Consider the following 13322-nt stretch of genomic DNA (forward strand, 5'->3'; position numbering starts at 1 on the left):
AGTTACGGTGTAACAAAGACATCGTGCATCACCATGCCCAACCTGGCAAACGATATGCCAAGTCACACACCAATGCGACGACGGGAACGTGAGTTCTAGCTGCGAACGCACAAACAAAGGCATTTCCAAATCACGAGAGGGAGGTCAATCTCCTTCACGGAGTAATAATAGCACTGTATGATGGTTTTACAACTGTAGATGCAGAATCCAGTGAATTATGACGTGTGTTGTTCAAAGCAAGCACAAAGAAATAGACCGTGTGATCACCACTAAATACTTGGAACGTTACTTCCACTTTGTTGCGTGTATAAAAAAAGGACCCCTATCTGTCAGTTGAAGTACTGCACTACTATGGTTGAGGAATGCTGCCAATATATTAAAGATTCCATCGCTTGATTTCATCAGTATAAAAGGTATGCTTGCTCTTTAACTGTATCAATCTACATGTACATTGTAACTTGCAGGTTGCAACCCTCGAATGCAAAATGTTACCGACTAGCAGCTTATGTTGATGAATACATTGTGCATTGATCAGTAGCATGTACACGAATCTTAAGATGGTGCATTTCTCCACAAATCCGCTAGATGTTGCTGCTGCATCTATGTTGTTCCGCAAAGTGGCATCCGTGACACATGGACTTGCTAAGAGTTGACCGTGAAGAGTGGATATCAGTCGTTAACCTTTCAACAAAGATCAGGAAAACGTGGGAAGATGACGGTCCTTGATGTCAACATACGAAAAGGTAGGCTTACTTTTAGCTTGCACCTTATTACGTTTAATATGGGTCGCAACCTTCGAATGTGAAACATTGATAATAAATAATCAAGGTAAGTAAAAAACCACCAACCAAGGAACAATCAAATCATATACACAGTCAACAGATACACTAATAGCTTTGTTAGGGTTTTATTTCTGTTTGAAAACTCTGTAATACAGGGTGCCAATTGGTCAATAATTTCATAAGCATAGGAGTTGGACAACCCTGTTTATTGATAAAGTCAAGCACAAAACAATGCGAAAGAAAGCTTGTAGGCTTAACACAGATGTACAAAATATGAAATACAAAAATGTCATTCAAACACATCAATCCTTTAAATTGTCGCTTCTATCAATTCATATAAGTGATATCACCACATTAGGGTATTGGTATCATATGTCTGGATTATGAGAGTAATGCTTAAATGTATCACCCCTTATAAAACCATGATAGTTCCTTAACGACAAAATCTTCCATGTAGGTGGATACAGCTGATATGTACAGATGGATATCAGTTCAGCTCCCATTTCAAGGTGTCCCACTAAGAAAAATAGACTCTTTTTCCTCACTCGTAATTTCACCAGAGTATACTCTAGTACAGCTCTGTTTGGAGGTGAATGTTGCCATGGCACACCCCTCATGAAATGGTATGGCTCACAGTCGGAACATACTGGTACAAATCTGGTTATGTCATTTACATGGTGAAGGTTGATTATGTAGTATGGTAAAAGGAGATCACCAGAGACAATATTCCAGCCTATGGGAATAGAGCATGAGTGATTTCATGTATCTGTATGGGTCTACCTGCTACACAGCTATCCTCCCCTATTAGTACTCTACACCTTTACATACAGCTTTATTTTTCACCATTGATCCCAATAAAAAACATTGCTTATTGCACACAATCATTTACCTTGATATGCATAGGTTATTAATATTATTACAGATATGTACAAATTTTCCCACAATCATATAAAGATAATACGTTGACCAATTTTGTTAATACAATGCCACTGCCACCAACAAAACGTCTTCGGAAGAAACCCAGCCCTTTATGTCCTTAAAGTACTTTTGTCTAGCTCTTCTGAATTTTGAACCAACATGTACAAACAGGGGTCAGAAGAGATGGACATTGTTTGTTAGATGGTCATGTCCTCTCCATTGCAATTCAAAATTGATCTTTTAAACATATGGCAAGATATCAAGGACTGGTTGTCTTCCGAATATGGCATATACAGAAATCCTTTTACGAGTTGAAACTACACTTGGCATGTATATTGAGATAAATCATGGCATACATATAGTACTATATATATTGTAGATAAATCATGGCTCACGAATCATGGAAGCACGTTAAAGAAATCCACCATGACAGAGAATAAAAATAAATATGAATGTTACAAAGACAGTAAACATAATGACTAAAGGTTTTCAACATAGGTTTCACTGTGTAATACATAAACTGGTAAGAAACCTGGTCAACTCATGCACATATCATAACAGACCATATGAAAATTATGTTCTAATAAGAGTTATTCTTTGAATTCAAATGATTGAAGATTACATCCCATGAGTGACATCTATACTGGATAATTATGATGTCTACCAAGTATTTAGGGTAACAATGCTGTGTATTTGAATTGTACATCTCATAGTAAATGTTGAAGAACGAAAATGTTACCACACATCTTACTTCCACACTGCTCATATTTGCTGTCTAAAATATGTAAAAATGCAGTCCCTTTGCACCCACTAAGCTAAGTAAGGCATTCAGTGGTTGGCTGTGTAAGTGCACAAACTGTGTACAAAGCTTCGCTATGAAGTGCATGACAAGACGTGTCAAGGCATTGCTTTGGTGTAGCTCCGTGCAAATGGCTATGTACCTAATTCCTGTGTATATGTATACCTACCTCTAACTTCAACAAAATCATTAGCTAGTTTTTACTACTGGCAGAAGCAAGATTTTGGTCCTTAACTAAGAATTTGATATCACATTTTGACTTAATAATAACAAAAATCTGTTCAAACTGGCCTTTCTCCCCACTATGGAACAGATTTCTGGAATGGTCCATTGGCCTTGTATCTGAGGTCAGGCTCATGCAGTGCTGCCCTTCATTCTTAGAAAAATAACACATTGGAATACAAAGCATTGGGAAGAATGGGACAGAGAACATACATGTACATGTAGAAGAGATTTCATCAATTACACTATGTTGGATGGAAGCCCAGGATTTAGATTTGTCCTGTTTGGCATGTGATGTGATGAACCTTCCCAGTATTACAGGCTGGTCAGACTGCCCAGTTCTTACAGCCACGACAATGTTAGATGATGTCCATGACATGGCACAGTATAACTACTCTATGGTAGACAACTGTCAACCAATGTTTCTGCACTTTAAAAATGGCATCCATCCTTTGTCACCTTAGAATAACTTCCAAAAATACAAACAAAGCTATACTGGCTAAACTGCCCTGAATATTGCACTAACATTTATGTCCAGGTCTTTTTGATTGTCCTCCTCAAGGTAGTCTTTTGTCAACGTTCCGCATCTATTCAACAGTCTATTACAGGCCGTAATGTAGGATGCCACTTTGCCTGTAATCCATTGCAATACTCTATAGCCCTTTATCTGAATAACACTCTTATACATCTGTCACTCGACATTGTAAATGGAATTATTAAAGTGTACAGGAATGACCGGCAATTGGAATATATTTACTGACTCAGCCAGTTAGCCATTATCATTTCTATGGTTGCAACAGAAGTTGGTTACAGAGCAGCAGAGAATGTTGGACGTGTAGCGCTGACGAGCCTCCCTCCGCGGTGTGTTCAGACGTCCGTCTCTCCCTCCATGTTGGCCGAGATGTTCTCAAACTTGTGAGCCAGCTGCATCCGCTGGCAGGTGGTGTCCTCCTCTAGAGCATCCAGCAGCTGCAAAAACAGGTGTGGAATTTTCATCAAATTGTTTTCTGTTTGACGCATACTTACACCTTAGTACATGTGTATTGATATTTCTGCTGATAAGGAGGGATTGATGATTGTTTTGCCTAAGTGAAAATATGAGTCATAACAAATTTTCATATTGAAATGGATCAAAATATCTATATCTCTTTTGTCTATTTCGTAACAGTAAGCTGTACCTGGTCCTGGTACTTCATCGCATAGTCGTATAGCTCATTCACAGCTGCCAGCGTGTTGAACTCATGGGTGTGGTCCTGTCAAAACAGCAGACATATTTGAGTTATACTGAAATAGAATACAACTCTCAAGAGCAGTGACTGTCACAATCTTAAGTATTGTGTGACTTTGACAGAAATATAATATGTGAAAAAACCCAGCTACCATTAGGTCCTGCTTTGTTTTCACAGAGAAATGTACAGTATAGTTATAGGCAGCAATCAATATCGTAACTCTGTAATGTAAGACTGACTTTTGTTTCCTCCACCAGCAGAGTGATCATCTCCTGGTCGCTGACGGCCGTCATCTGCTGCACCTCCTTGTAGTATGTCTGGACCTTCTGTCGGTACTGCGGGATCTCACGCGCGTACAGTAACTTGTTGGAGGGGGAGTCCTGCATGTGTGATGAAGAAAACACTGGCTGTTGACAATATAGGCTCTACGTCCTGTGATAGCTGCCTGATTGAGATCTTACAACCTTCAGCTCTCTAATAAACTCCTTTCCCATTGTACATGCATATACATGTAAAATGAAAATACATAAAACGTGTACAAAATAATGCAAAAACAACGATTGGGTTGAATCACTTGTGAGATAGATACCTTACATTCGTTCGAAAAAAGGAGCACAATATACATTGTACAACTCAGAAATGACAACATCTTTAGGGATTCTAACAACAAACGTTACGAACCTTGCCCAGTTTGTGTTCTGCTGCAGAACAGGAGTCAATGAATGTCTGTGCAACGACAGACAGACAGGCGTCCACGATGCCCAGCTTGAAGATGTCAAAGACAAACTCTGGGTTCTTCAGTACATTCACCCAGAACCTCAGAGGCACACTGTGGAGAACGTACAAAGTAAGAATGGTCCAAACTTGAGGATAACTTGACTTGAGCTAACATTCAATACAACCAGGAGTTACGTTAGTACTAGGAAGGTGCTGTTTAAGATTCCTCGCCATCCCTCTTAGTTCTTACCTGTTTGTCTTCCAGATGTGCAGAGTCTCTGGGTCGTCTATCCCGTGCTTCTTGGCCTCGTGGTCCAGCAGGTCAAAGAAGTACTTGATGGAGGGGGGAACGGGGCTGGTGCACAGGATGGCACTGAAGGCATCGTCCACAAACTTCTGCAGGGTTCCCTGTAGACATCCAGGGTCAAAACATCCAACACATCAACATCTCACCTAAGTGACCTGATTCAACAGACTACAAAAGGTGTGTACCGCCACTGCTATCATTTCATTGCACTGCATGAACATAGCTTACATCTCGACAATAGTCATGCTTTACTGCTGTGAAGTGCAATGAATGGATGACCTAAAAGCTGCTTTGAAGTACCATTATTGGATCCCAGCAGCATTCTCCTCTGGGTACACAGAAGTGATTTCCACCAATGTCTAGAAGGCATATCTATCACGCTAAAGTGGGGTCACAAACCCCTGATCCCCCCTCTGGTTTAGATAGTGCAGACAGCCTGATCCCCGCTGGTTTAGATAATGCACACAGTGACTGTGTTTCCTGACCTTGGTGGCCAGCAGCCTGGTGAGGTAGATCTCTGGGATGGCTCGTTGCTCCTTCAGGAACCTGCTGTCCCTCTTCACCGAGTTGGAACGTTCCAGCTCATCCCGAGCCTTCACCTGATGGAGCACACGTGACACATAACAGTTAGCTTCAATACGTTACAGTGTGCCAATACCAACTCAAGACCCAAAGGTAGAGGATGAGTTTTGCTACATCACTACAGTAACTGGAAAATCCTGACTGCTAATACTGTAAGTTGTGTGTTGCTGTCAATCACAATGTGTGGCAACCATTTGCAGCCTTTTGGTAAAAAGGGAGAACAGACACTTGAGCATTTGATATTGACCTTCTTTATATCCACCTTCATGTAAATGTGAAATTTGATAAGGACCCAAAGCAGTGTATCTTCAAAATGTGTAAAGATGCCTGATGCACAATACTGGAAGCATTGAACAAATACATAAAATTGTAGGTACATGTAAATATATATACCAAAAAGGAAAGACCAAAGCACCATATAGCACCAGCTGGATGTGTTAGCTCACAGCAATCAACACCCTCATGTTGATGTTATCAGATATAACTCGCAAGCAATGTGAGTGAAAAGGCATTTTTGAAAGCAAAGCCTTTTCACAAAGATTCTCCTTTGGAAAGGAAATATGGATTAAAATTGCAAGTAAAGCATGCGGAAACAGTGTGAAGAAACAAAACATAAAGAACATTTCTGCTGTGAACACACTGCACACAGGCAGTATGGCAAAGCAGCACTTTGAGAAGTCTTTTACCTTATGATTACGGTGGTTGGAAAAGTTGTCATTCACCCAAGAGTCCTCCACTTGCTATCAGGAGTCATCCAGGGAAGAGAGAAAGAGAGAGGAAAAGGGTGTGTAATAGGCTATACCACTGGGGATGCATCACTTCAATTCTGGCAATGGTAAACTAAACCCAACTATCATTTTGTCTGGCAGTAATGGTGGAATAACAGTTTTCTTCATGTTAAAACAAAAACTTAAAAACTTACTTACATAGAAGAAGTAAGCTAAGTATTATTTGTAGAGGTAGTGATACCACAGACCAAGGAAGTTCCTAAAACCACTACAGAACCAAAATGATGCATCCCATACACCAAGTGCACCCTGTGACAAGAGAAAGAATCCAAACTGACAGGGATAAAGGACATCATACAAAGCAGATAGAAGTTTGAAGCAACAGCAATAGCTGTGGATGAAAGGTTCCCTCGAGTTACAAGGAATAAGATTTATAAATACAGGCAAAGCATTGAGGCTAGAGCCAAGCTAAAAGCCATGAGAATCAGTAGAAATAATTACTTCCTCATTAGTGGAAGTAATACTACAGTAAAGAAACTTGAAATTACCAAGTCACCAAGCTAAAGTTTGTGTTACACAGTGTATGAGGCTGTCACCAGGTACTAATGTAATGATTCAAAACTTCAGAGACGTAGAAGCTGATGAAGAACTTTTTGGCTATTTGGTTGGGTGTCAACATTTGTATCATTTGTAACAACACAACAACAGATGCACAAAGTCAAGTTCATCAAACAAAACATCAAGAAAAAAATCTGGTACTGTACAATATTTGCGTTTTTTCAAAGTCTAAAGTAGGCATAAACTATACATAAGGTATGCAATATACTACTATCTATCCATAAAGTTAAGAAATGCTATCCCATACTGTACCCAAAACAGATGTACAATCATGGCCATTAAACTGATTGTTGTGAATACTGACATGTGACATTGTATCACTAATAGTAGGTCTAAGTATTGACTTATTTCTTACCAGGTGCCAGTGCCGACACCCCTCTTCAGGGTCTCCCTGCATCAGTGGTGCCAGGGAGGAGGAGGACAGCGACTGATTTACGCCAAGGTTTTCTGCAACAACGAGAAGAGATCATTAAACTTGCAAATCTGTACAGCACCATTAAAATAAACCAACAAGAGTTAGAAATGCACAAAAGATCCATGGAAATTTGCATGAAGCGTGGGAATGGTATGTAAGCATGACACACAGCAAGGTATGTGAATGTCCCTTACTGTCGGCGTTCTTACCAAACGTCCTGTCCAGCTTCATCTGCTGTTCCGGTTTCCTCAGCAGAGCCACACTACAGCTGTCTGGGACCTGCACAGAGAAGTGTTTCCATTGTAATTTTTGCTCTCAATGTACTTTTTGCTGCTTGTGTACTACAAAGAATTATAACTATGTTGTCATCAGACTCGCTAACATTATATGTATTTTAAAGATACCTAAAGGTAGCTGATAAAATTCCATGGTAAAAGCATACAACTGAACAGCCAAAAAGTCAAGTTGGAGTGATTTGTTTTGATAACAATCTTCATAAACATTTCAACTAAACCATGTTGAAAATGTGACCTTTCCAACACCTTACGTGTGTGTGTGTGTGTGTGTGTGTGTGTGTGTGTGTGTGTGTGTGTGTGTGTGTGTGTGTGTGCGTGTGTGTGAGAATATGTATGTGTTTGCGTGTGAGATCAACTAAAAGCTTGCAGTGGACTCCTCTCACCTTGTAGTGCTCCAGTGTGTTGAGTTTCTTCCACCTGTGGTTCATCTCGGATGTGACATCAGTGTCCCTCAGGATCAGCTGACCTGCCCTGCCATGTCTCCATTCTAAACACAACAAAACGTCTGTCATTCTGACATCATGTCTTCCTGCAGTATTATTTTGCGTCTTTGTTTTATTCATTTAAACAAAACAGACAAATAGGAAAGAAACAAATGGATACTGTAATTCTTAATTTGTTAACTGTAACTTAAGTTTAGCTGATTTAGCGGTCACTAGTCAACAGCTAAAATTTCATAATCGCTAATATTTGATCACTAATACTTGAGACAGTAATGTTTGTTCCCACCGTTAAAATTAAGTGCTGTGACCTACTCCATTTTCCCCAAACCGCTATATTTTGTGATTTACAGTAATATTCAAACACATGCAGAAGGAATGAATCATATATCAAAACAAGCATTTCCTCAGCATCTCCAAACAGGTTTGCAAGGAAGAAAACTGTACTCTTTCCAAACATCTTAAAACTGTAAAGTATCTACAGCTAAAGAAAACTGCTTGAAGCATGGATTATAGCAAGCAAAATGTCCTAAATTCAGTTATAACTGTACAAGCAAGAGACCTGTGCTTACCCAGCTCACACTCGTCAGCATGTAGCCGTGTGGAGTAGGGGATGTTCTTGTAGGCCATGTCCAGGATCTTGTCCTTGACTTGTGTGATGGTGTCACAGCTCAGAGCCTTGACTGTGAAGGGCATGTTGCTACTGGGACCACCAGGCAGGGATACTACATTCAGGGTCTGGGGAAGAGGTCAAGACTCTATTATGCATGTATGAAAATTTACAATATGATACTAACAGACTTGTAGTATGTTTTGATTTATACAATCCTGAAAATAACTACTCAAAAAAGTGCAGTACTTTACTTTAGTTAACAATAGATCACACGTATAGAATGATCCCTAACTGTGTTTTGTGTCCATATTGACAGTGAGCTAACAGTGCACAGAGTCATTCTCAACTTGACCATGGTAACCTGACTTTTTGGCATCAGCTCTAGGAAAGAACCTTTTATTCCTTTGAACTTACCAATAGCAATGCTGCAAATTATGTAAGTCTTGTTTTATCTGTCACTGAGAAATTTATAAAAACAAGACTTTACAAAGCAATGACTCACCAAGACCTCGTGGTCGACCTGTTCCCTCAGCAGCCTGTCCTCAGTGATGGAGTACCTGGCGAACCCCAGGATGGAGTCCACTGGGCCCTTCTCCACCTGGTACTTAATGGCCTTGTACAACATGAACAGGGGCTGGCCGGCTGTTTCCTGCAACAGCACATTGGGATTTAAAATGTGTACACTTCAGAAACTTGGAATGCAATTTGCTTACATGTTTCAAGCAAATAAACTCAGGAAAGCAACTTAGGTGCCAAATAGATCCTGTGTTAAGTTTAACATGAAGTCTTATACTACATGCATCCAAAACACTACAAAATACAAAATCAAAGGATACTGGATGAACAATTTCAATGCACTATTTCTTTTCAGAACACAAAGCACAATGTGATACATGAGTCTAATTACCTTGAGGAAGGGATACAACGATATTGACAACCAGTTGGTCAGCATCTTGTCCACAACACTCTCTGTCCTGAAAACACAGAATAAAGGTTTTAGCAATGCTTATTACACATTACTGAGCTTGTAAACCAAAAATGTAGTAATGGCTGTAAATAACAACATTAGGTACAAATGATATTATTAAGCTTCTTTTCATTTACCTCCTGAGCATGAGTTTTGGATTCCTTTCCACACTTCTCTCTATCATCTGTAGCAGTAGGGTCTTCAGAATGCTGCGGAAAAGACAGGGGGATAGTCATCAGGTACAAAAATGTACATTTGTTGTTTGTACAAGGTATACAATTTATGTAACCATGGTTGACCAAGGACTGACGCATTCAACAAATTTTTCACACACTAACAGTTTCTGTAGTAAACAAGATTGGCTTGGAATCTTAAACTTATTCTGTACTAATGACCAAATACAACCACCATTTGAAATAACAACCTAACATCAATTACTCACTCTGTGTAGTACTCCATCTTGCCGTGCAGAGCCACTGTCAGTAAGGATGCCACATTCACCCTAAGGAAAGAAAAAAAACACATTTTATCACAGAGAAGTTAGTGTGTCAGATATCAAATCCAATCAAGTGCACATGACATTTTATGTGCTGAAAGGAAAGCTACCATATGTAAAAATGGAACCTGATCACACTTGAGGAAGAAGAAACAATAACAAACACAAGAAAGTCGATAGAAGAAAATGCAGGATGACTGTCTTTGTGGTCCATCTATAAGTTGTATTTAGTTATTATCTATAGATAATACTTTGTGTGTATTGAGATAACTCCAACATATTTAAAACCTGTAAACGTTACAGTTGGACAGAAAAGGCTGACTGACTTGTCCCTGCTGCTGAAGCTCTCCCGACTCTCTTCCATGATCCTGATGAAGGTGAGGAGGAAGTGTTTGTTGTTGAGCAGGGCTGAGAACTGGTTCATGGCCTGCTCCCACTGCACACGGCGGCTCTCACGCACCTACAGAACAACACAAACAGCTCTACAGTCAACAACACAGCAACACTATCTATTCAAACCAGCATCATCATTTCGAGCGTGTTGCCCGGACTAAGTCCACCCTCTCTTTCCAGATGTCAAAAATCCAGCCACTAATCAAACCATAAGGTTACGAAAGATTTCTGTGCTTACAAAGCTTCTTGTGTAAGCACTTAATCTAGAATCAAAAGCCTTCTTTAAACATGCAGCTCATGAGCAGTTCCCAAGTGAGCACAGCTTTAGAACTGTTGAAATGTATTTTCAGTATGGTGCAAAAATCAGTAGACTGAGTATGCTTTCTGAAGTTGATACATGCGTACTTCTATAATCTAAGGCCAGCTTGAGGTGTCTGCCACTTACGTTAGTCTCCTTCAGCACAGGGTGCATGTCCTGTCCCGGGAACAGAACCCTCATCATGTAGGTGCGGTAGTCCAGGAACGGGATGCCCGTTCCACCCAGGTCAGAGGTCAGGTCTGTCATGTCGGTCTGCAGCTCTGCAAAAGCTGGAAGACAAAAAAAGCAAAACACTTAAAAAAGTCATTCAACAGGCATAGCTCGAGAGGAAAAAAATTGTTTAACTCAATTTTTTCGTCTGGAGTGATTTTAGACAGACATATCTTGCTGAAAAATTGCTGCAAAACAATTGTAGAAAATGAACACAATCTTTTTGGGGCAAAACTTTTGGTTGAACAGCTGAAAAGTAGAGGTGAAGAACATGCTTTTGTTGGAAGGCTTTCTGTTGCCGAACCATGAGTTTACTGACGCTGTGAAAACTGACTTTATCATCATATAAATGCTTTCTAAGACGTTACCTTTCTTGCACTCGTTCCTGACGTTGCTCTCCAGGGTGTCCATCTGCACCATGATCTTCTCGTACCTCCTGTTGGCCTCCTTCTTCTTACTCCTCATGATGAAGAGCAGAGCAATGATGATGATCACCAGGATCCCACCGGCAGCAGCAATGAGGATGATGGCCCAAATCACCAGCCCTGCTGATGCGATCTGGTACTGCAGCTCACCAATCTCAAACTTCAGATTACCCACTCTTACCTGGGGAAAAGATCATCATTATATTAAAGAAATTCTACTTGGATTAAACAACAGTTTTAGATCACTCTTTCCTTCCAACCAGGGCGTTTCTGTGATTTAGTTAGTACTCCAGGTTAGTAATCAATGTATTTAGCTATAGGTATGGTTTGGATGATAAGAATCATAAATGTAGATAGCACAATGTATTCTCATAAATGCTTTACATAATAATGATCAGCATTTTGGCTTCCTCTATTAGTAGTATCCAGTATTTTGATTCTACTGCTGCCGGGGTCCCTGACACAGGGGTGGGCAGCAGTCGGCTAGTCGTCACACCGCTCTTCCACGCGGCTCTGTCCAGGGGGTTTACGCTGGTCAGGCCGCACACCTTAATGTCCTTCCTGACACACTCCAACCAAGATTTCCTAGGTCTCCCACGATTGGATTGTTTAACAATACAATCCAACAACTGCAGCTACAATCTGTGCAGCACTGCAGTTCATGTTAAAACTGATAGAAGGCATTGTTACAAGCACAACTCACCACTACAATGGGGAGAACCTCATTTGACTTCCTCCCTTCACTGTCCAGCCCTGATGGCTGGGACTCTGGAGGTTCACAGGTCAGTGTGTCGTCATCGAGGGACGTCACGTTACAGATCTCCATCCCAATGGTCACCTGAACATCTTCCTGGAAGCTAGCCTGGTCAAGATTCCTGCCCTGGAGTTATCAATAAGTTTCAATCTTAGCATTCCTGGATCTGTGTGATGGTACTAATATCAGGTGTATTTGCAGCCAGTGCCACAGGCAGGTACCCAATGTGTAGGGTAATGAGGCTGTTTAACGTGTTTGAGGCACCTCCTCGAGCACGGGACCCCCGTTTTACGTCCCTCCCGGAAGACGATTTCGTGGAAAGCTTCGTGAGGCTACAGCAATCCGGACGTCCTTGGTTGGTCTCCCATCCAAGCACTGTCCGGACCGCGCGTTGCTTAACTTCCGAGATCGAGGGATCGGGTGTATCCAACGCGCCACGCGGCCGTAGCACTACTGTAGTTGTTACAATGGAATAATCTTTATATAGGTTCTTGGTCATGACCAAGCCTGTTCATCTAAAGGTTACACTGTAAAACTGTTTGAAAAAGAAAAAGTTGAAAAATGTATATAGCAGCCTGGAGAAAAATTAGTGAATGCGAAGAAATTAATAAATAAAAACTTTCAAAATAACCATCTTTAACATTCTGATCACAGAATTAAGTGTGTACACATTTCAATGGCCTAAAAATTCACTAATAGAGTTGTTTCTGCAATCCAGTGACACTACCCCTATTGCATTTGCCAATATGCAGGAAACATCATCACCTCGATGGCAAGGATTCCTCCCGTGTGCAGCTTTGGGTTCTCATCAAATGGGAAGTACTCAGGATTAGGCACGTAGACAAACTTGCAGTTGTCTGGACTGTCCTGACACCCGGGCAGGTTGGCCAGACTAATCTGTACGTTGTCCAACTGGAACCTCAGGTCCACGTCTCCAACACTCTGCCCCATGTCGGGGGAGGGGCACGTCATCATGCTGTCACTCTCAATCTTACATGGCTGGAGGGGAAAAACAATACAGCGTTACAGCAAATCACTGTAGATGCATGGATATTAAACACACAGACTTGGTCGATACTGTATATACTTAGA

The 13322-nt window shown here is 40.8% G+C and overlaps 1 protein-coding gene across 4 annotated transcripts in view; it reads right to left on the minus strand.

The window, feature by feature from the left end:
• Positions 1-891: 891 nt before the first annotated feature.
• The window catches only part of LOC136435321 (plexin-A1-like), a 102741-nt gene continuing 90310 nt past the window's right edge, over positions 892-13322 (minus strand). Inside the window, exons 19-38 of one of the 4 annotated variants that reach the window (XM_066428713.1) lie at positions 12996-13229; positions 12180-12356; positions 11420-11657; positions 10968-11110; positions 10456-10589; positions 10076-10135; positions 9771-9842; positions 9574-9640; positions 9169-9315; positions 8626-8791; positions 7997-8100; positions 7527-7596; positions 7258-7349; positions 6243-6296; positions 5460-5573; positions 4918-5075; positions 4632-4779; positions 4190-4330; positions 3900-3974; positions 892-3690 (exon numbers count right to left, since the gene is read on the minus strand). In XM_066428713.1, coding sequence (XP_066284810.1) covers positions 3589-3690; positions 3900-3974; positions 4190-4330; positions 4632-4779; positions 4918-5075; positions 5460-5573; positions 6243-6296; positions 7258-7349; positions 7527-7596; positions 7997-8100; positions 8626-8791; positions 9169-9315; positions 9574-9640; positions 9771-9842; positions 10076-10135; positions 10456-10589; positions 10968-11110; positions 11420-11657; positions 12180-12356; positions 12996-13229 — 2496 coding nt within the window. In that variant the 3' untranslated portion in view covers positions 892-3588. Of the gene's footprint in view, positions 3691-3899; positions 3975-4189; positions 4331-4631; positions 4780-4917; positions 5076-5459; positions 5574-6242; positions 6297-7257; positions 7350-7511; positions 7597-7996; positions 8101-8625; positions 8792-9168; positions 9316-9573; positions 9641-9770; positions 9843-10075; positions 10136-10455; positions 10590-10967; positions 11111-11419; positions 11658-12179; positions 12357-12995; positions 13230-13322 lie in introns of all 4 variants that reach the window. The other 3 variants (XM_066428712.1, XM_066428715.1, XM_066428714.1) reach the window with 3 other exon arrangements.

Source organism: Branchiostoma lanceolatum, chromosome 5, assembly GCF_035083965.1.
Source record: "Branchiostoma lanceolatum isolate klBraLanc5 chromosome 5, klBraLanc5.hap2, whole genome shotgun sequence".
In the NCBI taxonomy this organism is placed as follows: Eukaryota; Metazoa; Chordata; class Leptocardii; order Amphioxiformes; family Branchiostomatidae; genus Branchiostoma; species Branchiostoma lanceolatum.